This window comes from Aphelocoma coerulescens, chromosome 4, assembly GCF_041296385.1.
Source record: "Aphelocoma coerulescens isolate FSJ_1873_10779 chromosome 4, UR_Acoe_1.0, whole genome shotgun sequence".
Classification (NCBI taxonomy): domain Eukaryota; kingdom Metazoa; phylum Chordata; class Aves; order Passeriformes; family Corvidae; genus Aphelocoma; species Aphelocoma coerulescens.
This window is the reverse complement of record NC_091017.1, coordinates 67,367,004-67,391,872: the sequence shown is the minus strand read 5'-3', so window position 1 is coordinate 67,391,872 and position 24,869 is coordinate 67,367,004. Positions and strand designations below refer to the sequence as shown.

General features: G+C 37.8%; 1 protein-coding gene across 8 annotated transcripts in view; it reads left to right on the top strand.

Annotated features, from left to right (window-relative positions):
* PPP2R2C (protein phosphatase 2 regulatory subunit Bgamma) overlaps nt 1–24,869 on the top strand; it is a 207,496-nt gene that overhangs the window by 150,215 nt on the left and 32,412 nt on the right. For all 8 annotated transcript variants that reach the window (XM_069014482.1, XM_069014488.1, XM_069014483.1 and 5 more), the window contains 4 exons: nt 2,385–2,482; nt 3,103–3,268; nt 7,492–7,604; nt 9,815–9,992. In XM_069014482.1, coding sequence (XP_068870583.1) covers nt 2,385–2,482; nt 3,103–3,268; nt 7,492–7,604; nt 9,815–9,992 — 555 coding nt within the window. The remainder of the gene's footprint in view (nt 1–2,384; nt 2,483–3,102; nt 3,269–7,491; nt 7,605–9,814; nt 9,993–24,869) is intronic.

Sequence of the window (24,869 nt, the reverse complement as noted above, 5' to 3'; positions counted from 1 at the left end):
CTTTTCTTTAAACAATAATCGTTTAACTGTGCGTGGTATTTTAATGACAAATGCCATAAAGTAAGAAAATGCAGAGCTGTTTTATTTCAATCTGGTCCAGTTATTATTGGAGGCTGTGCAAATACTGCTGTGGACTTTACTGGGCATTGACTGGTGCCCTCTGTAAAGTGCAGTATGTTTTATGACCACTGTCACTGAAGAGAAGAGTATTTTGTGATGTTGTGGAGGTATTCCAGGCCAAGAGCAAGTGTATTCACACATATGAGTTCAAATGCCATTCATTCCTTTTGCAGTTACTTCATCTTACTCTTTTGGGGCCTGTTGGGAAAGTCTTAGGTACATGACTCATACACATACATACACACATATTTAAATATTACATTCCTCCCTCTGCATTTACCCTTCTTGCCCATTGCACACTTAAGATAAGGCTCAGTTTAAAAGGAGTGTCAGTATGAGGCTTCTGCAGTTGTGCCTGTGTGATTGGGGTGAAATACAGCTTTGAATGAGTAAAATCATGCACGTATCATTTTATAAGCAGATGACCACACCTCCTATCTGTACAAACTCTTCAGGTTAAGGGGAAAATAGACAAGAAGTATTCTTCCACTGGAAGCAGTATGAATTAACTTCACATGCCAGAAAAGTCGATTAGATTTTTAGGTTTAAAAAAAAAAGCTTTTTTTTGAGGTCAAACTCCACCCATCCCAAGCCCCAGAGCATCATGAAACATAACCAGAGTCTCTCTCCTTTTCCTATACCTTAGTGAGTCTCAGGCTTTTGTAGTTATTACCTATGAAATATGCAGTCTGTGTAAGTCCACATAAAAATCAAATGCCATTACGTTTGGGTTCAGACCCAAAATACTCTGTGCCATTTTTCTCAAAGTCAGCATATCCATTTATGATTCCCCTTTCTTCCTTTATATATGGAGTAGTGGAGGAAACAAAGGAGGAATGTTGGTTTGATTTAGAAAAATTTGATGGGGAAGATTTGTTTAAAAACTGAAAAGATATTTTCCTTTACTGTGGTTGGGGCAAAGTTTTCCTTTTTAGATGGTAAATAGTTTATAATATTTGAGTAAGAATCTGGCATTTGGATGGCTGTGTTGCTGATGAGAGCTACTGGCAACAGAAGCTGTCTAACACCAAACTGCTAGTTTATTAAAAGAATAATAGGAACAGATGTTTTCAATTCATAAAATGTATCAAGTAAATGGTACATCCACTTGTTATTTCAATTCCTTTGAATTTTTGTGAACTCATTTGGGGCTAGGTTTGCAAAAGAGCTTAGCCCACTGTCACTTCATTGTTCTCACTATAAAACTGATGGATGATGAACGTGTTTGGGAACTGCAGCTTTTCATGCCTAAAGGGGAGCTCCTAACTACTGACGCTTCTAAAATCTGGCCCATGTTTCTGATGAGTGAATACTGATCATTATAGAGGATTCATACATGCAATCTCTGGGTAATACCCTGCATTTGCCTGTGATTGTATATATGATGGTTTCTTAATTTACTATTGCACTAGGCATTTTAATTTAAATTATGCTAATAGTGTAGGATTAACTGCGGATTATGATTCTAGCATGTACTGTCATTCAAACAGAAGAACCAGTTCTTCAGCTTCTACAGCCTCTTTCTCCCTCTCATGCTCATGTGTAGTAATATGTGCTTAAGACTGGCCTCAGGTTTTGATGAGGTTTCTTGTTTAGACTGATGAAATTGCTTAGGGAAAAGCAGCTGAAAATTCAGAAAAGAGAGACTGTGATTCTTTTTTTCTTCTGATGACACATTTTTACAGTGCTGAAAGGCTTTTCTGAAAACAGTGGTTAGAATGGGCTCTTGCCAGCACTTCACAGTGAACAGTTCTGGTTTCGCCTTCATTCCTCAGTGGTAGGACAGACTACATGTACTTTTGCACTCTTGACTCAAATATATATTTGAGAAAACTCATGCTAGGGGGTTATGTTAAAATCACCAGAAAGGTTGTAGAATAAATAATACATGCAAGAGAACTGATGTTATATTCGTCCTTGCTAGAGCATATAGCAGGAGGCCAGTTTTGTTCTTTGCCAATACTGAAAAAAAGCTTTATAGCCACCCAAGATGGCTCTTCTTGAAGCATAACCTCTCCAGAGAGCTTCTCTTCCCCCAGACTGCAGATGTGCTGGAAACACAAACTTGCCTCGTTACTGTTTGCACTTGTTTCATTGTGTAGCTACCTTAGATTGTAACAGCATGCAGCCTGTTTGTGTTAGTGAATTCATTTGTATTCCTTCAAATCCCTCATTTGTTGCATTTTTTTGTGGAGTGCCTAATATTTCTAGTGACTGTGTTGTAGCAGCAGTCTAAAATCTGCCTTTTTTCTTTCTTCCTCCAGCTGATATTATTTCTACAGTTGAGTTCAACCACACTGGAGAACTGCTGGCTACTGGTGACAAGGGGGGTCGAGTTGTTATATTCCAAAGGGAGCCTGAGGTATGTGAGTCACCAGTGTGGTCCTTAATAGCCTGATAAAACCTGGCTTAATTTTTAATACTTGAATTGAATTGAATTGAATTGAATTGAATTGAATTGAATTGAATTAACAAACTTGTTTATAATCTCAAGATTCAGTAAAACAGAGCATCACCTGTTTAGAGAGAAAATGAAAAAGGGTAAGGATTTTTAACTCTTAAGTTTGCTGTCCCAAACAAAAATGCTTCAAAGCTCCAAAATTCCAATATAAGAAAAAAAAAGAGGGTATTTTTCTTTTACTCTGCTTTGTTTTAATATCTTTTGCCTGGGGGTGCCATTCCATTTGAAACAATACCTTCACTTACCTTTACGTTCCACTTGTAAATTCCATCCATCTGCAGTGCCTTCTGTAGAAATCTTTCCTGAATAGTTGACATTTCTTCAAAAATTCTATTATTAAATGTTTCAATACTCCCAGGAAATTTCATTCTTGTTGAAACAAATCTGTCAATAGAACGTTTTAAGTGAGAAATTAAATTACATTTTCAATATTTTTATATTTATTAGGCTGCTTATACACCTTTCCTAAGAGGTGAAGATATATTGCTGTCATAAACAACATTTTGTTTTATTCTCCATAGAGTAAAAATGAGCCTTACAATCAGGGGGAGTACAATGTTTACAGCACTTTCCAGAGCCATGAACCTGAATTTGATTATTTGAAGAGCTTGGAGATTGAAGAAAAAATAAACAAGATCAAGTGGTTACCACAGCAAAATGCAGCTCACTCACTTCTATCAACAAATGGTGAGATTGATGAGAGTATGCAGGACATACCAGTATTTGAAGTATTTGCTCTATGTGTTCTAGTGCTGACAGTATATATTTGCTCATTTTAATCTACTGTTTTAGTAATTTCCTCTTTCAGAGTTTACCAAGACTGTCATACTGCTTCTGATAACTGTTGTTTGTATATTTTATTCATAGAATCATGAGGGTTTTTTGATTGATTATTCATAGACATTTAGAGAGCTATCCATTTTTCTATTAATATGCAGTGCTATTCTGAAATAGATCTTGTGACAAAGGCATCACCTTATTCAGCAGCTTGCATTTCATGGAAAATTTAGAATTTTTTCTGCTGTATTTGTAATAACTTTTATTATTTGTAGATGTGTAAATGAATGTAGGTGACAGAGATTAATTTATTTTTATTTTCATTCATTATTGTAATAGTTTATTTAAGTTTTAAAGAGGTACACAAATCTTGGGAAGACACTAGGAATAATAATAGGAAATTCATACTGACTCATTTCTAGCATGTCTAAGGCCTATTGAATAAAGAAGGCAGTATTATTACTAAGAGGGGATATTCAGTTGTGAAATTCAGGTCAAAACTGAGGGTAACCTAACATGCACAGTGTAATTTAGGAAGCATTGAGACACCTACAAACTTTATTACTGCAGATGATGCATGAGATAAAATACCTGGTTTTAAATTTTAGATCTAAAGGTAATCAGAAAAGACTTTTTTGTTGTAGAAGTTTGAGGGTAACTGGGAATTGCTGATAAAAAATAGCATCATCTCATCTTTGTGAATTGACACTTTAGGGCAAAGTGATTGCTTCACATTAAAATATATAGCATTAAATAATGTTTACATTAATTCAAAGTAGACAGTAATTTTTTAATATTTTGAAGTTTGTTCTACTTAAAGTTGTCTGACTTTTTCAGGGCACTGTTGGTTATTTGGAATGAAACATCTGTTACAGACAGGTGATTTATGCTAATTTAATGATTAGTCACCTTATGAAGTTTGGGAGTTTATTTCTACTCTTCTCCCTTGGTCAAAATACCCCTCCTTCTTCAGATAACTAAGAATGGCTTCTTCCAAGTGTGTGATACAAGAGCAGATTATTAAAACTAAACCTCTCTCTTCATTTTAAAGTTTGTTTTTAGAAACACAGAGGAATACAGCCAAGTCCTCAGATTTTCAGCTTTTAGAGTTATAGATAATAGACCATGATGTGAGTTTTCTGGTTCATACCATCATGAGAGGGGAGAAAGAAAGAAAGAATCAGTCCTAGTGCTGCTGTGGTTAATCCAGTTTCGACCAACAGTGAAGCCTAGGACCTGGAAAAGTTCTTTGTTTTTCACCCTTAGTTCTGGGGCATCCCAGCAGACTCTTTATGGTAAGGAGAACAGAAATGGTTCCACTGGCACAGGCTTTGGATTTTGGCTTTGAATTGCAAAACATTTGTGTGTGCCAAGGAGGGTTCCTCGCTTCCTGGCACAGCAGGGTTGAAGTCTGAATATTCACCTCCTGGCATATTCTTAAAGATGGTTTTAACTTCAGGTGCCGACACCCCATGTTGAATTATTCACTGCCTTACAGATTACCTGGGAGAAGCCTTTGACAATGTATATTAACTCTATGCCTATAAAAAAGGATAATAACATGTTTCCTAACTTGAAGGCATTACCTGTCATACATCCTCATATTGGACAGATTGTAGAAATATCTTGAGTACTGATCTTTGTTTACTAAATTCCAAGCCTGCTATTTTAATGCAATCTTTGATATTTTGCTCTCTGGTAATTTAGAATCTAATGCATGGGTTTTTTGCAGAAAAATGAGACTTGTGAAACAGCATCCTTTCTTTCTGCATGCTCAGGTGGACAGTGCCCATTGAATGTGCTGGAGGGGACATCCTGCTGTTCAGGAACGTGAGGGGAGGGTCAGGCTAAATCTAACCCTCAATATATGAGACTTAGCAGGTCTGCAACTGCCCAAATCTGTTTCTGTATTCCAAGGAGGACTTTTGTCTGAAGTTGATTCTGCAGTTGTTTCTGCAATCTTGGTTCCTTTCCAGTCCACGTTATCAACAAGTTATCAGCTAAGCTTTGATTGTGGCATCCTAATTAATGGAGATGGAAGGAAATCACCAAGGCTTTCAAATCCCACTGTGGATTTACAGTGCTTGCAGTTAGCGAATTTGTACTTTGCACCGTAAACTGAACTGATTTTATAGTATAATAATAACAACTTATTCTGATTCATTGGTATTTTCTGTACCAGAATATATTTGGGCCACTTTCAATGTGAGCTCCATAGGGTAGATCAGAATTTGGCCCATACAGATCCTTTCATCTGAGGATTTCAGAATGCTTACCAGACATTAATTAATTTTAACTTCACAACACCCTTGAGACTGAATGCTTAACCTCACAGCAATGTTTCTATTCTTTTTATATTTTTCAAAATATAGGCATGCTTAAAACTTCTAAGGAGTATTTAAAGTCCAGAGGTGGGTGAAGGAGAAGAAAACTAACACGTGATATCCTTAACTGCTAATAAAATAGTTTTCACTCAGGAAAGGGATAGATTTATTAATAGCAGTCAAGTCTAACAATGGAAAATTGTTTGTGTTTTTTCTTATAATTCATTTTACAATGCTATATTTATAATTTTTTTCACTAGATCAGCAGGAAGGCACTATTTGCATGTAACAAAAAATCCAAGTGCATGACATGACCTATGTGTATTTTTCGTAATTAATTAACGTGATATACAATACAAATGAAATTTATTGAATATTTAAATGGAGCTTTTTAGTTGCAGATTAAACTAACCTCTTGTTCTGGAGATTGATTGTAATTGTATTCTGATTTTTTTTTTTTGCTTGTGTATTAGCATATCAATATCATTAAGAAATGCATAATCGTAAAAAAATGAGTAAAGGAGGGACTGATTTTGAAACAAAAAAAGTTCAAAGTTAAATTTGCTAAAGAAATGCAAATCAATTCATGTTTTCATATATCGTGTCTTTAAAGTGATTTGTACCGGCATTTGAAAGGAGTATTTGGATCAGCCACACTGGGGAAATGATTATGCTCAGCTGTGTACTTGGGGAAAGAAGGGTAAAGGAAGAAAGTGGGATAAAATCAGAAATGATGCAGGAACTGGGCTTAATAAATCAGTGGTGGCAGCTGAAGGGCAGAAGCTTTGGAAGGACTTTGGCTGCTCCACAAGCAGTTGAGCAAAACAACCATCAGAATCTCAGGGACAGATTTTTTGCAGGAGAAGAGTTGGCATTGATTTTTCAGTCTAGGAAGTGTTGAGAGTTGGCAGGTTAGGAGATCGATCACAGTGGGAGTGGACAATCAGCATTAGGAAATCTGCAACTTCAGCTTCTACCAGAAAAAACCAAACCCAAAGACAAACGCAGTGTGAAATGTTTAAAACATGTTTGTTGGTTTCAGAGACGCTTTGCTAACTGAGAGACGCCATTACTCTCTCATCATATCCTTCACCTGTCATGAAAAAGGAAGAGTCTAGATTTTATTCCATTCCATGCAAGATAAATATATTTTTTCTCCTTACTTCTCTCTCTTGTCATTGCAACACATTTCTCTTTGTTTGGTTGGGGTTTTTTAACTTTCCCTCAGTTATTTCTCAGCTGCTTCCCATTAGGAGGGAGAAATGCCTCGTTTTTTTACACAGCCTTTGATTTGCAGGGGCTGCTGATGTTACACCAGTGCACCACTGCCCATTCCCACATTGGACCAGAAAGGCATCAGTGGTCTGGCTGTGTACTCCATGCTGTTCTTGTGCTGTTCATAACCTAGCAAACTGGCATTAATGCCAAACCGGTTTTAATATTGAGATTATTTCCTTGCCAAGTCAAATTGTTAAACTGAGCTTCAGCAGTGAGCATGGAGTCGTTTGGGTTTATTCCACCTGCAAACTGCCAGGTTGGATACACAAGCAGCTTGTGTTCTACATGCTCTGCACAGTCTGTCAGCTGCCAGGAACCCCTGACTCAGTGTGAATATATGGGATGTGCTTTATGAGTATTTTGTCTGTTGGCAACATTTTCTGGATGTGCAGAATGAAGTGACCCAGACTATTTCAGCACAGGACCTGTCTAAACCAAGATGTAAAAACTTCTTTAAGGAATATATTGTGAAAGGTGAGTAACTGCATTCAGAATTCCTATGCTGACAGTTACTTGTCTTTTCTTCTGAAGATAAAACAATCAAATTGTGGAAAATTACTGAAAGAGATAAGAGACCAGAGGGGTACAACTTAAAAGATGAAGAAGGAAAGCTTAAAGATCTTTCTACAGTAACATCACTGCAGGTAAGCTTCTGTCCATGTCCAAAATTTAGTTGTTTCTGTAGGAAAAAGGTAGTGCTAACTCAGTAAAGGGTTTAAATATGTACCTAATGCTAGTCATTTGTGTGATTATTCTTACTGAAGCTTTAGATGACTGATAACTCTGTTGAATCTGCCGTATATTTTCAGGTCACAAATGCTGTATGATATACTGACCAAATATTTTTGAGAGTTCCTGTTGGTTTTATTGTTCCTGATAAAATTCTTGTAGTGTGATTTAATGTGCTTTCATAAAAGGTTTCTTAACCTTTTTAACGCTGGAAGCATTTTACTTGTAATTAATTTTGAATAGGGTTCTTGCCACATTCGGAGCAACTGAGTTAAAGACAGTACACCAAATTTCAGTTTCATCTCTTTTTCAGTTTTATAAAAAAATTATTTTAAGAATGGCATTTGCAGTAATCTGTGCTCTGGTGAACCTGAGATTCTGCATTCCTGAAAAGATGCAGTCATGCAACTCATATAAGCATGTGTGATCATAGAATTGTTTAGTTTGGAAAAGACCTTTAAGATTATCAAGTCCAACCATTAGCTCACCACTACCATATTCAGTAAACCATGTCCCCAGGTGCTGCTTCTACGCATCTTTTAAATACCTCCTGGTATAGTGACTCAACCACTTCCCGGGGAAGACCCTTCTAGTGCTTGACAAAAATTTTGGTGAACAAATCTTTCTTAATATCCAATATAAACCTTCCCAGTGCAACTTGAAGCCATTTTCTTTTCTCCTGTCACTTGTTTCTTGGGAGAAGAGACCCATCATCTACACAGTAATATAAATTTTTGCTCTCAGACTTTTTTGGCTGAATTCACTCCAGATGTTGTGGCAAAGGAAGTGGCTAAAGGTTAGAACTGGAAGGCTATGTTGTATAAACACTAGAATGTCTTTATTATTGAAAATAAACAAATAACCTCCATCTCCAAAACAAGCCAATATTTTCTATTGGGAAAAAAAGCTTCCAAAGTGTAAAGATGACTACATTAATGGAATATTTATCTATTCTGTATGATTAGGCAAACAAAATTATTCCAGATTGCTTATAGTCTGAGAATTCAGCATCCTCTTGAGAAGAAGAGGAGGGGCGAGTACTGATTTCTTCTCTGGGGTGACAGGGCCAGGACCCAAGGGAATGGCCTGAAGTTGTGTAAGGGGAAGTTTAGGTTGGATATTAGAAAAAGGTTCTTCACCCACAGGGTGTTTGGGTGCTGGAACAGGCTCCCCAGGGCAGTGGTCACAGCACCAAGCCTGACAGAGTTCAAGAAGCACTTGGACAATGCTCTCAGGCACAAGGTGTGATTCTTGGGGATGGTGCTGTTCAGGGTGGGAGTTGAACTCCATGATCCTTGTGGGTCCCTTCCAACTTGAGGTTGAGTTTTGTTTTGTTCCTTTAGTACAAAGTGAAACTCAGATCTTTAACTACTCTGTGTTCCTCTTTGAACTACCTTGTGGATTGATGTATGATAGATTGTTTCTGATGCATGTTCAACAACATCAAATAGTCCCAGTCATGGACCACAGCCTTACAGTGTTTAATGCTTTATTGATAGGGAATAAATTGAGTGTCTACTTATTGAAGCATGACTTTCAAATGACACAGGGAAATAACGAGGGCACACTGACAAGTGATAATCTATGATATTGGCTTTTCGGGGTACATGTGTACGTACAGTTTGTCATGTTGGCATTGTTTTGCAAGACTTTGTTTATTATGTTTTGCTGAGATTATAGCCTTTTCACCACTTGAGTTTTTTCAAAGAGAGATATCAAGTAGCAAAACAAGTACAGTTAAATGATCTACAGCTAATGGCAAACCCTATAGCAAAAGCAAAATACTAGTGCTTCACTGCTTGCCGGAGCCTCCTGTGTGTGTGAGACAGTAGCTCCTGCAGTGGGACTGACCTGTCCTGTGGCAGCTGCCAGTCTCTCCCTTCCCACAGTCCAGGCTTTCCATTGTTCTGCCTGGCTCGGTTGTCTTTCCCTTCCTCCTTGGCAAGGAAGGCCTTGTCCAGCAATTAATTCATGGGGAAATTCAGCTTATGTACACTGTCAAAAAGTTTTATAATATCGCTGTCTTCTAAATGCTTTCTCTCTATTGGAATTCTCATCATCCTAGCAAAAGAGTATTTTTGTCTTACTCCCTTTTTGGCTTGTGTTTTGGTTTTTTTTTTGGCAGGTGCCTGTATTGAAACCCATGGATTTGATGGTAGAAGTCACTCCCCGGAGAATCTTTGCTAATGGTCACACCTATCATGTCAACTCAATATCCGTCAACAGTGACTGTGAGACGTACATGTCAGCTGATGATCTCAGGATTAACCTCTGGCATTTAGCTATCACAGATAGGAGCTTCAGTATCCTTTATTGTGATTCCTTGCTCAGTGTTCATGTTATTAGTAGGGCTTAAGAGAGCTATTTTAAAATATTTTTCTGCAGGTTTTAAAATATACCTTTACTTACCAGAATCCCTGCAGTAGTTGTAACAGAAAATGCTCAGATATTGTAAGAGACAGCTAAGAGATTGCAAAAATCAGGGAATTTTAAATGAAAAATGATGGTGTTGGTTAAAGACATTTAAATAGGAAACAGATGCCAGCTGCATGGTAGCTATCCACCTGACTAAAATACTCTGTACTGTTATTTCCTGAAGACATTTCATGCTGAGCTACTGCACCTTGTTTTGCTGCAAGGTCAGTCCTTACCCTGACCCTGCCTCCCATTCTCCATCATCCTGCTTCCCAGAACCCTAATGCCTGAGATGTGCACAGTTTGGGGGTGAGGTTCAGCTGCTTTGTGTGAGTTGTGCCTGTGATTAGTGAAGGCATTGCTGTTTCAAGTGCTGGCGTTTTCCTGAAAGCTCCATTGTGGAATCATTCCAGCCATCTGTGAGGCTGCCCCTTGCACTACAACAGGGTGTCTTGGAGGGGGAGCAAAAGAGACTGTAGCCAAGAAAAGTGATTCTCTATGTTTTGCAGAACATAAATAGACTGGTAAGAGAAATAGGTTATGGGGCCAGGTCAGAATGTTGTATTCCTTTGCCAATTTCTTTTTGAGTGTATCAAAAGGAGTTAGAAGAATATGTCTCTGTGGGTTTACATGAGGGACTATTAGATGTCAAAATGAAGTTGTCCTGTTGGGGCAGATTTCCTAAGAGAAGGCACTGATGTGATGGGGTGTTCTCTCTGACTCTGGTGATTGTATTTCTTCCTTTGTGGGCCAGGTTTCATCTTGGAAACTTAACCCATACTTTGCTAATGCCACAGGAAACATGGTCTTTAAATCAAACAACTCTTAATGTCCTTAAAATATTACCTTTGCAGTATCAAGTGACAGGTGCCCTTATGCTGGGGATTGTAGTGAACATCTCTTCAATTTGTTTCTAAACTCCTATTGTTCTTCTGTCTTTCACCTGTGTAGATTAAACAAGCTAAATAGGTGCTCTCTTTAATATGACTGTTTATTTAGGAACAATTTATATGTGGGACTTCAAAGTCCAGATATGTCTGCCTTGATATCCAAGCAACTGTACTTCCATTCCTTAGTAAGACAGATGAAAATTATTTGCCAGCACACCTATTTGGAGTAGCAGTGTGACTCTGACAGTGTCCTCCTCACAGCAGCTTCACCCTTCAGACTTCTCTCTGTCCTGGAAACATTTACATGTGACTCTGCTGTGTGTTCTCCTCTGTTTTGTGTCCTCATCTTTCTTCTAAGGCAGAGCAGTGGGTCAGACCAAGCACAGCAATCTCTGTACGCCTGTGTATGATCACAGATCACATTCCAGAATGCTTATGCAAGATAAGGCTTTGCCTTTGGCAATTCCTTTTATTGTATTAAAAGCTATTTTATAAACTATGGATTGCCAATGTGGGAGACAGAGGAGTAGAAACTCCTGCAATTAAAGGAGGCTTTGATTTACAACCCTGGAAGAGACTAGGTCTGGCTTAATTGACAGAGATTTGTGGACTTTAAGCAAAAGGATTACAAACTTGTATTCCTATAATTATAAGTAAAATTGTACACTGGGTGTTTTGGTGAAGGGTTTTAAAATATAATAGTGTGGTTTTATATAGTTTAAGTTAAGAATGTAGATGGTATAAGAGAGACAACTGTGTGTATGTGACATGAGAAGTTATTGGTCAAGACATAGCTGCATTGCAGTGAGAAGTGCCACAGGTGATAGGTCATTAATCTAAAACAAAGTGTCGTTTTAAGTATCTATTGGATTAGAAAGTTATAAATTAAAATGTAACCCTAAATCTTGGGACTAGTCGCCATTGTAAAATCTCACGCCTTGGCTGATGCGTTTGTTATTTTAAACAATAAATTCGTGTAATTGCATAGTCCCATCCCTTAAAGTTATTTTCCTCTGACACGTGAAAGTGCGAGAAACGGACATGCCAAGACAAATGTTCCTGAAAAGTTTCAAAAACCAAGTAAATAGTTATTAAATTGCATGAGGACAGCATGAGATTTAGTGTCATTTGCCACACTAAGAGCTTACTGACAGAAATATCAGCCATAAATGAATAGCTGTGTGGACTCTGTTTCAAGCATTAGCACACTCCTCTTATTGAGTATTTACTGATAAAATGTTTTAAGACTTCTGATTGATTCATTGATTTAACTCTTAAAATATGATAAAATTTATAATGACACACTCATTTTCTGAGTATATTCTAAGAATGATGAGGAGAGGGAAATTAAGAGTGTTTCTGAGTTTTAGGATTGGAAACTTTTCCTGTAACTGAAACAGTGGCTTTGGGATACTTGGATTTCTGTCTTGGATTGGGATAAAGATATTGCTGCTTCTTTTACACTTGAATGAAAATCTGTGAGGACTGTGATGAGAGAGTTTAGGCAGTGATAGGAGATAACACTAGGTAACAGGATAATCAGTTCTAGGGGCAAAATGTTCTTGCTAAGATGCCCATGGTGGCAGCAGATTGGCTTTTGTGGCTGGATACCGGTATGTATTCAGGAGAGCAGGCTGAGTTAAAGAGGCTGCATCCACTACTGTTTCAGGCAATATAAGCTGTACTTGCCTATTACTGCAGGCCTGGGCCCTAGGGTATATCACTGCATCCTGCAGCCATAGGGAGGAGGAGGAGAGAAGATCCAGCAGGCAGGAATTGTGCAGCAAGATTGATTTATTTAATTATTTTACAAACTCTTTTATAGACTTTTTTCTTCATAGTCTTAATTGGACAAGGATCAGCCACCCCTTGGGGGTGATTGGCTAAAATCCTAAAACATCTATTGTCAAAATATTTTTCTACTATACCATAAACAAGACTTTTCAAGGTTGCAGGTGGCTTGGGTGTTTACATTCCCTGCTGCCTCTTCTGTGAGAGAGAAAAGTCTCTCACGGACTTAGAAAATAGCAAGAAAATCCTTGCTAGCAGCATTTTTATATCTGCACTTGTCTGTACTCAGTTGTCAAAACCAGGTCAGCAGGCATATTACTTTTACCTAATTCTTTGGTTAAACAAAAATTTTGACATAGGTGTTCCAAGAGAAGGTGAGATAGTTACAGAATATTGCTCGTATTGGGAAATTAACTGGGCGGCCATGATAACTGGAAGAAGGGGATGAGTAAGTTAAACTTGCATCAGTCTTCCAAGAGGTATCTTTCTGTCCATATAGAGCCCTGTACATCTTGTAAAATTGCAGGGATTGTTTTCCCTGCAAAACAACAACATCTCTCCCTGAAACTGCATTTCTCTCCTACAGAAGACCAACTTACAAATCTCCTGGAAGCAGATGATTTTCTGGTAAAATCACTGGGTGTGCCAGTTGCAATTAAGACTAGACATATTAAGGTGAAAAAATTCTGCCAAGCAAACAGTTTAAATTATAAATGAATGTTGCTGGGCTTGGTGCCTTCAGTAACACATTTAGGGGCATAGGCAGGAGGAGGCTGAGGCTGTTTTAAAAATGCTTGTTTCACATCTTTTTACTGAATGCAAAAGGGAAATTAAGCATCTTGCTGTTTTACATTCAAGTCTTGATTCCTTGAAGTACATGTTTTAAACAATAAATAGAAAACATTTTGGTTTGAAGTGGCTTTTGTTAATAAGGGATCTGGCAGGAATGAGTATTTGTCTTTCTATTTTCCCTCAGAGGCAGCACTGCTACATATAATGACCTACAATCTGTTTACCCAAGAGGCTGGTTGTGACAATGACACAAACAACAAATACAGTGGTAGAGTTTCTGGACATTCAGTTCATGTCTGAACATCTTTACAAATTGCATGGGAAATGCTGGAGAAAGACTGAATCAGCAGCAGTGTGCTAAGGTGTCTTACAAGTAAAGTTCTTTGCCTTGTAGGATTTAGAGAACAGTTTGGTTATAACCATCATTTTATCAGTTTTACAAATCACTGATAATTTTTCATTTCTTTGAAAATACAGAGCAATGGAGATCTTAAATTAGTTCTTTAATCTTTGGAAAATATTTTAAATCAGCTTTGCAGAATTTGACCAGAATATTTATCTTAGGTAAAGCCTTAGATAAAATACAACTAACACTTTCCTGGTTTGCTTTTGTATTAGTGTAAGCACTAACTGGGGTGAAAAGCAGACAAGTGAGTTTATGCTGTGCCTATCTTAATTTTAATGAGTATGCAAGACTTCTGTACATTGCTTCCCACTTGCAAGCAGATCTGCTCAGTATCGTTTGGACAGGAGGAGGCAAGGGAGAGGAGGAGGTGAGAGAAAAGGAAGGGGGAAGGTTAGCCTGGTAAATAATAGCACATATTAGGATTTTCTTCAGTAAAAGGTTTGATGTGTTTGATTGTGTTATGGAGAGCGAGAGTCAGTGACCTTAATTATGGATGATATTCTGCACTGGAAAAGAAGTACGGGAAGGGTTGCTGTACTTGTTAATGTTTGGTCTGAAATGGTTTAGCAGTGTTGCCCATAGGTTAAGCCTTTAGATAGTCATCTTGGGTGAAGTGAATGAGAAAAAAGGACTGCCAGGAGCATACTGATAAGGCTTACTTGCCATTAACAGCAATCTTTGGACTATCTAGCTGCACTAAATATTCTTTATGAGAATGTATTTGGATTGCTTACAGACCTATGTAGCTCATAGCACTTGAACTTCCTTCATTTCCTGGTAGCACACTATTTCACTCTAGAGGCTGTCATGGCATTGCTATGGAAACAACATTGCTGTTTCCAGCATGTGCTCATCTTGAGACTCATCTTGACTAAAATACTCATTTCTCAGTCAGATCAATATAGTCCAGGGTTATCCTGTTTTAATAAAAAATGCCTTCTCTGTGTCCCAAAAGGGTTAAGCTAATTAGCAAATCACCATAGGGCCTTCTTACAGTCTAATGTATTCTGGTATTTGAGGCATATCATGGATAGTCAGTTTGTTAGGCACCGTATCTTGGGAAAATGAATTTACTTAAGAAGTAAACAACAGGGAAAAAATAGAAGAACTCAAAATAACATGGTACATTGATGGACACCAAGTTTGTGGCAGCCCACTGCACATCTGAATGTAGTGTGTATATAGGGCATATACAGAGCTCTGGGGGCAGCCTACACTGGGGAAGATAGCCAGCCTTACAAAATCCCTGTACCTGCCTCAGTGCTAACTATGTGAATGCCAAACTGAAAGCAGATCTGCAGTATTCTCTTGGTATTTGTTGAGCAAGTTTATACCCTTGAGTGAGATAAGGGTGTTTCTATAAAAATGCCTGAGCCAGGATGACGATGCACAAGCTGTGTGCACAAGGATGCATTTTCTGTGCTCTGAAAAGCAAGTCTGTATGGTGTGAGAAACTGCTGCCACCCCCATGCACAGCACTGTTTTCCTCCAGAACACACCTTCTGTTTGGGAGCTGGCAGACCTTTTTTCTCTTTTGAGAGCTGTGGGTAATACATGTTAGCACTTCCTGTTCTGTCAAGAGGAGGTATCAATCTCTATCAGGTATTTAAAAGGTGAATGTTACACCATGGAGTCATATTCCAGCTGAGTTGGTACTAGTGATGTTTTAATTTTTCCTTAAATTTGTGTTCTTTTGTTCCTTACTTCCTAGAGTCACTCCCTCTCCCACATGCATTATGTCTGTCTCTCTCCCCGTTAAAGGAGAATGAAGATGTCTGCAAAGCTAAAATCAGGTCTGTATGTTAGAGGATTGCAGAGGTGACATGCACACTGATCCCATGGTTTGGAGAGCACCCTTATTCTAACTCTTGAGAAATGGTTGCTTTGCCTTTCTCATTAAAACATTCCTATGTGAACAACTGAGGGGGAAAAAAGCTGTTTCAGTGAGCTGATTAGATTCTGGCTTGATGTGATTCCCTCGCTGGACTCCACTTTTTTCAGAAGAGAATACTGGCTGTCTAGTAAAAGAGTCTTCTAGTAAGAGTTGACAATGGCAAAACCAAAGATTTTCATATCTAACTCACACCTGAGTACGGTCAACTGTATTCTGTGCATTTTGAAAAATGTTGAATTGTACTCTGAGGTAAACTGCTGGAAATGTTGACTGAGGGCTCCAGTGCCCTGCAAAGCCATGGGGAAGAACAGTATGTAGAGGAAATAGGATAAAAACTATAAAAGAAGAAATTTTATTGCGTGAAACTTGTGAATATATGAAGTTCACACCAAGTATCAATCCTTAACTGTTAGATTCCTTGCTGCATTGCCATTTCTCATCTGCTGATCATTGTACTGTAAACTGATCATAATAAAGATCCTCTGTATTACTGAAGTAATTGACAAACTTTACACAAATATTTTGTGATAAGAGTATTTTTAAATAATTATAATAAAATATTGAGGTTAGTCACTTTATACTCAGTTAAACAAAGACTGTGAGAACCAAATAGGTTTGCTGGAATTTCAACTCAGAATCTGAATGTTGCCCAGAGACATCCTGCTTTCCATTACTTCCATCCATACTCTAATTCTGTATTAGGTTAAGTGGCAGACTTTTCAGGAGAGAGTCTTGTAAAAATGGTAACAGAAATGTAGAAATGCTGTGAAAATGATTTTGTTTTGGAGAAATAGAGATCAGTGTATCTTTGCTCCTGCTTAAGAGATTTCTTAACTGCCAGAATGCAGTGAGAGGGAGTTTCACTGAGTACCAACAGAAGTGTTCCTAGGGGTTGCTTGCTTTAACGGACAGAGAAAAATAATTTATTGTCTTAAAAAATGCATGACAATTCTGACCTTGCAGAAGGCAATAAGAAGCAAAAACTTAAATGTCACAGAGATGAATGTTTACCTTGCCAATGTTAGCATTTAGCCATTTGATGATGAATTTAGGAAAAGAGTTGTAGTCCCTAAGCCTTGAAGACCCTTGTCTTTCCCAAGAATTTTCCATTTATGTTACTCTTATCTGAAGCAATGGAAAAGTTTTTAATGAGAAAAATGACTATAGTAGAGGGAAGTTCATTGTTATTCATTTAGCAACAATTCACGATCTATTTCAGGTTGTTTTAAAGTGATCTGATTCTCAAAGGTCTGCAAAATGACAGGTTCCATTGACTTTGCCTTTTAACTTTTGGGTTTGAGATCTTTCAGCTTAGAGTATCTGTGCATTAAAAAGAAATTATTTTGAAATTGCCTATGAAACTGCAGATACCAGATCACCTAGTAACTTGAGGATCATTTGCACTGGTGTAGTTCAGTAATAAGTTTTGCTACAATGTATTTAATAGATTAGCAGCAGGTACTGTAGTTCTTATACAGGTTTTATTCCTAATGCTTATTGTTTCTGTGTCAGGAAAGGTATGTCTGGGTGGCAACAGATCATAGATCATATACTGAGGCTTAGGATAGGAGCAAACTCCAACATAAAGCTCCACAAAGTGCTTCTGATGGGACCACAACAAAGTGCTGTATAGATATGATGGTGTTAAGGCTATTTAAGGGAGTTATTGAAACTGTGAAAAATAGCCCCTTGTTACGAGATTGAATTAAGTAAGCAGAAAATACAAGCAATTCATATTGTCTCCCAAACTGGACACAGCACTCCAGGTGGAGTCTCACCAGAGTGAAGTAGAGGGGGCAGAATCCCCTCCCTTGACCTGCTGCCCACACTACTTTGGATGCAGTCAAGGACATGGTTGGTTTCTGGGCTGTGAGTGCATCCAGCCTCTCATCCACCAGCACCCCGAAGTCCTTCTGGGCAGGGCTGCTCTCAGTCTTTACACCCCCCAGCCTATGTTGGTACTGGGGTTTGTCCTGACCCAGGTGCAGCACCTTGTACTTGGTATTATTAAACCTCGTGAGATTCTCTTGGGCCCATTTCTTGAGCTTGTGCAGGTCCCTCTGGACAAGTCCTTGGTGTGTGTTTTTGGCTGCCTGTTAGGGAAAATGCAGTGGGGATTCTTTTATTAAAATCACACCAGAAATGTTTTTAGTGTCAATCAAGGGATGAAATTAGTAAATAGGTAAGTATGTGTAACTGTAAGTTGTCATCTGCTCTGAACTGCGTAGAATCTCGATAGTAAACAGAGCCTTTCATGAACTCTCAATAGACTAATTTGTAAGAAAAATTCTGTTTGTCCCCAGTGCAAAGTGCCAAGAGAGAACTGCATTTCTAGGATTACTTAAATGACTGTCTTGTAGGCACTAGCATAGATACAGCTTCTAAAACAGCCGCTGAATTGGTTCTTCTGCTTCTGTTGAGGTAAAACTACATCCAGTTCAGATACAATATTATTTCTAATGATGTTGTCATCATTATTTAGAATATCTTAATTGAGTACAGCTTTTAGGGTTTTCAGAGTAAGAACAGTTGTGCATTTATATGTGAGGTTGTGCAAACTGCAGTCTTTATAATTAGCTGTGTAATTCAAATACTAGATAGTAATTACAGCAGTAATGCTGTGTGAGTGGGCACTATAAAGACCTTACAGATCATTTGTTTTCAAGAAATGCTGTGAAGTTTTTTAGCATCTTTTAGGAGATCTCTTAAGCATCTATAAGTTCAGATTTAGGGAGCTCTGAAAGCGGTGAATAAATTTGCAGAAGTGGTCTTTCAATACTTTGTTTGGTTTTGCTTCTTGCCAGAGGACACTTTGTGATCCCTGTCAGAAACAATTGCTTTTAACTATTCTGATCACCTTAAATTGACTCCTATCTTAGGAATTTGACTGTCAGCCAGTCAGAGAGAATTGGATGACAGAGCATGACTGATAGCCAAAGGAGCAATATCAGAGCTAGTTAAGCAGTATCTTAGCACTGAATCCCTAAATGAGATCCTCCTGGCCATACAGCTGAAATCTGTATTGCAGCAGAAGCAGACAGTGTATGGCTGGAGTGTATGATACCAGTGTCATCAGGGCATGGGACAGTGTTATGGAAATATTCCCTATATAGTCATCCTCCAAATTAAATAAATTGGATGAGTTGAATCTGGCTGTGAAAACCTAATTACAGCTGAGGCCTTTGCATTCTTGGCAGTGACCAGTGTCTTCCTTTTTTTGTAGTTGCTTTTAAAGAAGTTAATTTAAGGTGGTTTGAGCATAGCTATAGCCTTGGATAATTACTGCACTGCAGATCTATTGTTTAATAAAAATATTAATTTCTTCATCAGAATACATAATTTTCTTACTTATCACTCTTGTCCATACACAACTTGAATGAATAGGTATGTGATTATGTTATTATTTTAATGGATTTCTTTATCTAGCCCTGTGTCTTCTCTAATGCATCTGTCCCCATACAGAGACCCATACCTATTATTTCGTTTCTGCAGAGGTAAGGAAAAACATAGCCAGAGGCATTAGAATACTCTTGCTTTTTAAAAATGTATAGTGAATTGTAAAAAGGAAAAAGAAAATTGACTGGAGTTGTAGAAAATTATAAAGAACAGTGTGAAATCCTGAGCCTGTAAAAACCATTTCAGAATTCCTTTATAGTGCATTAAAGAACACAACTGGGATTTCACTGAATTTCTGTGTTTGTTGAGTGATCTAGTCAATGCAACTTTAGGAGCTACTTAAAATTTTGCAATAGGTGCAAAGATGTCTTTTCACAGGTCTCCACAGAGCCAATTGCTTTCCAATTTAATAGGGACTGTAGCAAACAAGTTCCTATTTTGTATCAGGAATCCCCTTTAAAATATCATTATCTCAATCTTTCTCAAGTTTATTGGTATTGTAGAGAGAAAGAGCACTTAATAGAGCTGAAATGAATGTTAGCATCAACCACCAGATTTCTTTTTTCACCCTAGTGGTTTATTCCATTAGAACTTTCAGGTGTTATCCAGAATCTGAGATCCTCAGCAGAGAGGGACTTCGGAACTATGGCAAAGAATATTAAATTACAGATAAAGGGTCACATCATGGAACTGATCCTCATCTAAGTAGCACTCATATTTTAGTGTAATGTGACTGCAGTCAATGAAGTTATTCCTGTGGAAATGGGTAACAGGATTCAGTCCAAGATTTATTGTCTTACTAATTTTATTTCTTCAGTTGATGAGTTTTAATCAGTGTTGTCATTGTGGAAGCTTTTAAATTGCATGCTTGTGTTTCCCTCCGGATTAATTTCTCATTGAAGCATTTTGAAAATGAGCCATTCTCTGTTGTCACAGGTGCAGTCGGTGTATCCAACTTGAAAAATGTGTATTATGAATTTATTGAAAGTTAGACAAAAAAAACCATTTACACAGTTCTAGGTGCAATTATATGAAAAGATAATGTATAAATAATTTAATCAGCTCTGCCAGAGGGTAGAATTCTCTTAAATGAGTCTAATTATTCTAATTCCCATGCGAGTTTGGACTTGAAATTAACCTTGCAAAGCACAGTCTTTCTCAGAGTATTAACATAAAAAAGAAGAAAATATAACTTACTTTGCTCATTAGCTAAAAAATCTTTAGCTTGAATAGTATTCCATACAAAGACAGATGTCACAAAAATGCTCACGTGGTCATCTCAGGTGTTGCCAAGCTTGAAGTCTGTACCTCTGTGTTCTGTGTGAGCAGTGAGAACCTGAAACCTCAGAAGCTTTTCTCACTATTAAAATAGCTGGGACGCTCTCACTAATGCAGACATTGCTTTCTTTTCTGGTGTCATAGTACACATTGGTAAGGACTGTACTTTGGTACTTCCACTGCATGTGAAATTGCAGTAGTTTGGGCCTTTGAAACAGAAATGTTCTGTAAATAAAGGCCATATTAACTTTCACAGAGTTACAGCACCAGATTTAAGAATAAGTCTGTTTTGACTGTTGTCATACTCACTGCATGCTGATGGCATTTTTGGAAATCCTTTCAAATAAATGAAGCAACTAGATAATAAGTCCTGCCACATGATTTTAAACAGGTATCTTATGTGATGTAATATAGGTGATTTGAATGTAAGCTTTTATTAGTGTTTTAAAAGTAGCTATTTTTAAAGTATCTGGCTATTTTTGAAGATAGTTTCACTTTACTGCTCCCATAACAAGCATGCAGGGAAGGAGAGACTTTTATGCTCTAAATGCTCTAAAGAGTCTATACTCTTCAGCTGTAATTTCTGTGGCTGTTTTTATTTAAGAGACAGATCTTCCTCAGCTGCGTGGGATTTTAGTAATTACCAAGAAGAAATTTCTTGATAGGATTACCTGTTAGCATATAGGTTATTCATTAAAAAAAAAAAAAAAAAAAGAAGAAAAGACACTTTATCTCTCATTTCCAAGTCATGTGGGAAAAAAATCCCTGTCTATTTTTAAGCTGGAGTTTGGGAAGTTTTGTATGTCATATTTCTCTGTACTACCAGGGACTCTCTTCAGCAAACTAAGTAGATCCCTCTCAGTTTTCTGTTAAGCATCTAATGTATTTCAGGAAAGGTTTGTGAATGATGAGATTATACTGCTTTTGTTTATAAATTATCCTTCCCTTATTAATGTTGAATCACTCATTTCTTGGAACCTTTGCCACTACATAGTACATGGTGCCACTTAACCATACTAAGTAGAACAGCACTGCCTAAGAGAAGCTAAGCTGGCAGACTTAATAAGGCTCTTCTATTAATAATTTATATGTACCTGAGGCTCTTCTGGTATTTGTGTTCCAAGTGTAACATTAGTTTCAGACAAATCATAATCAATTCATATGCAAATATATGAACTAAATATGACTTTGCAGTCTTTCAGTGAGTGACTGCAGGTGTGCATTTAAAAAGGCAAGTCTTCCTCTGTTGATTCATCCACTTTTCTTTCAGCTGTGTATTTGCAGATAATGATGTCTTTTCTCTTGAAAATTTAATCTGCATATGGTTGTTGCTAAAGCAGGCATGTGACTCTCTACAGATGAAAATGTGGGTGTTCTGTTCAAAAAAAAACCAAGCAAAAATTCCATTCCTAAATAAATTAAAGTTTTCCAGTATCTACTTCTAAATTCATTATTGTCTAAGTAAATCATTGGTTGCAATGTGTATGAGCAGGCCTATCTATGATAAAGTTTGAATGTGACTTGCACCATTTAAAATAGTCTCTTTCCTAGCAGTGCTACTCTACAATTCTCTGCTTTCAACACTTAGTCAAATGTTGCAGCTACTCCATAGGCAGTTTCTCCTATATATTAGATTTGTTTTTCTGTAACTTGAATACAGCAAAGTCTGATGTTTGCTGAATTTGTGGCAGTAAAAGCAATTTCCTAAAATTTTACTAAGTACATTTAAAATATGTTGATTCTTTTTTCAAGTAATATTTGTGTAATGGAGATTCAGGGCTTCCTTGCTGCTGTCTCTTTTTATCCTACCACAATAGTAGGAATGCAAAGTAATTCTGATGTTGCAAAAATCAGAATGAGATCTCTCAAATTCAGGGTGAGTCTTTAGATCAGTATGAATTCTGGGAGAAAGTCACAAAAATTTAATCATGAGAATAATAGTAACCTTTCAAAACCAATTAACCAAGAGGAGAACCGAGTGAATACTCCCATGACTGGACAGCTGCAGGTAGGGAGGAGAGAGACCACTAGATCAGAATCCAGAGCTATTGGTCTTGCTGGCTCTTAAATTGACCTTTGCCAAGCCTTTTCCACTTCATGCCTCAGTTTCATTTTCTGTAAAACATTAGCACTGATACTGACTCTACTTTGCTTTGAACTTAATGAATGGAGAATGTTTCTAATACTACTTTTAACTTCTTGCCAAGTATCTCCAGTTCCAAGTGAAACTTGAGGCAGGAAGTCCAGGAGTTTCAGCTTTGGTTCAGAAGTTTGATATTTAGGTTACATTCTTGAATAACTGTTGTCCCATCATCCTGAGGCACTCTGGTTTCTAGCAGCTGCCAGATAAATCAGTAACGTCTTGGTTCCTAAACCCATAGAAAGGGTCTGAGTGTTCACCTTTGTGCTCCTCGTGTCTTATAAGTTTTATGATGTTCAAAGACAGAAATAGAGAGCAAAATCAGGCATGACTCTGGCTGGAGCATTACATACTAGACTGTGAGGAGACATGGGCCATCTTGTACTGACAGTAGTATGCTGAGGATAAATGTGAGGCCATTGCCCAAAGAGCGTCATTCCAGCATGCAGACACCTTATTACCCACACTGTATAAAAGTGCACTGCCAATAACACAGGAGGATGTACTGAATATATCATCTGTGTCTCTGGATGAGCTAGATCTCAACCTCAACACGGCCAAATTCTCTTTATGGCTAGTTCTAGCTGAATGGCTGGCAAGTTTATTGCTACTGCAGCCTTTTAGTTGTGACCATGACTTTCCTTCTTTCAGTAACAGCACTTTCTAGTTTAGCTTAGGCTGGAATCCTTGACATAAGAAACCTCAGAAATCCACAGAACTGTGTTAACATTACTTAATCTCTTCTTTGTATGCTCCTTGTACATGTCCTTTATATCATGAGCAATCCCTTTACTTTATGTTTGCACACCACCTAATGTAATTGGCTATGGTTTGGCCTTCCACACAGAGCTAACAGGCCCCATAGTGGTTTTTACTCTTTCTGTATATCATAATCCTGATATGAGGAAAAATACAGAAGCCTTTGTACTATTGTAATGGCACTGTCGGAACACCTTTGATAGAGACATTTTATTGCCGGTCAAAGTCACATCATTTAAATTGGTATTTTCAGCAAATCACCACCAGTGTGAGACTGTTGTCAGAGTTCCCAACTCCAGTATGATGTCTGAAGAATCAATGTTATAAAGACCATGAAATTAAAAATAGAATTGGGCTGACATTGTACCACTTAGTATGGATCGATACCGTGCATTAACACGTATTAGGTTCCAGACAGTGGAGAGGAGCACACATTTATGCAGCAGTTCCTGCTTTTGTGGTTCAGAAGAGTCAAATGATACAGAAATATATCATTCGAAATGCAGCTCTCTGGGCTTACAATAAAACCCATGTAGTACATGCTTTTACTGGAGCACTGGGCAAATGCTGTGAGATGGAAAACATTGACACTGTGGCTATTAGGAGTACTCGGAATACAAACACTCTCTTTGCCTAAGGTAAAATACTGAAATTTGAAGAAAAGGCCATGTCTATTAACCTACTGACACTTCAGTCCAGGAACCCTTGGCTCTTGGACAACAGGCCTGAAATACAGAGATTCAGAAGCTCGACCCTATTCAGTGCTGTCCATACTGTCAAGTTATGCCTATTGTAGAATTATCATTCAACAGTGAAAACATACAGCTTATCTGTAAGAAATGGGAAGAAAGGAGTGAGTTGATGGTTAATTAAGAGTTAGGGCTTGCTTCTTTCATTGATAATAAGAGTGATGTAATCACATCATGATGTTGTCAAGGCCTGATGTACCCAGCCTGGAAGAAGACTGGAGCCATTTGGAATTCGTTTTCTCAGCTGGCGTGTGGTGTAGGAATGATATAACCATCATGTAGGAAGTGTAAAACTGGTAGAGCTTGATTTGTAAGCATCACAGTTCCCTCCTTGTAATGAAAATAGTGTGCACTAAATGACTAACAGAGGAAACCACTCAGAGAAATGCTTATATTGAAAGTGTAGAGCCTCAGCAGGACCACAGTAATCAATTACTCTAAACTGAAGCCCTGGCAGCTTCCATGAATTGCTATTGATTTCAACTATTAGTCACCGAATCTTTCTAGATTCAGTGAATCTAGGCTGAAATGTAGGTGTGAGATGCAGACAAAATTAGTAGCCTGAACAAACCTCTGTAGAAAACACGGGGAACAGCCAGGTTTGGTAAGATATGTTATGCCGAAGGTTATTTTTTGAAAGTGCTTAAATTTGCAAAAACCTAAGTCCCAC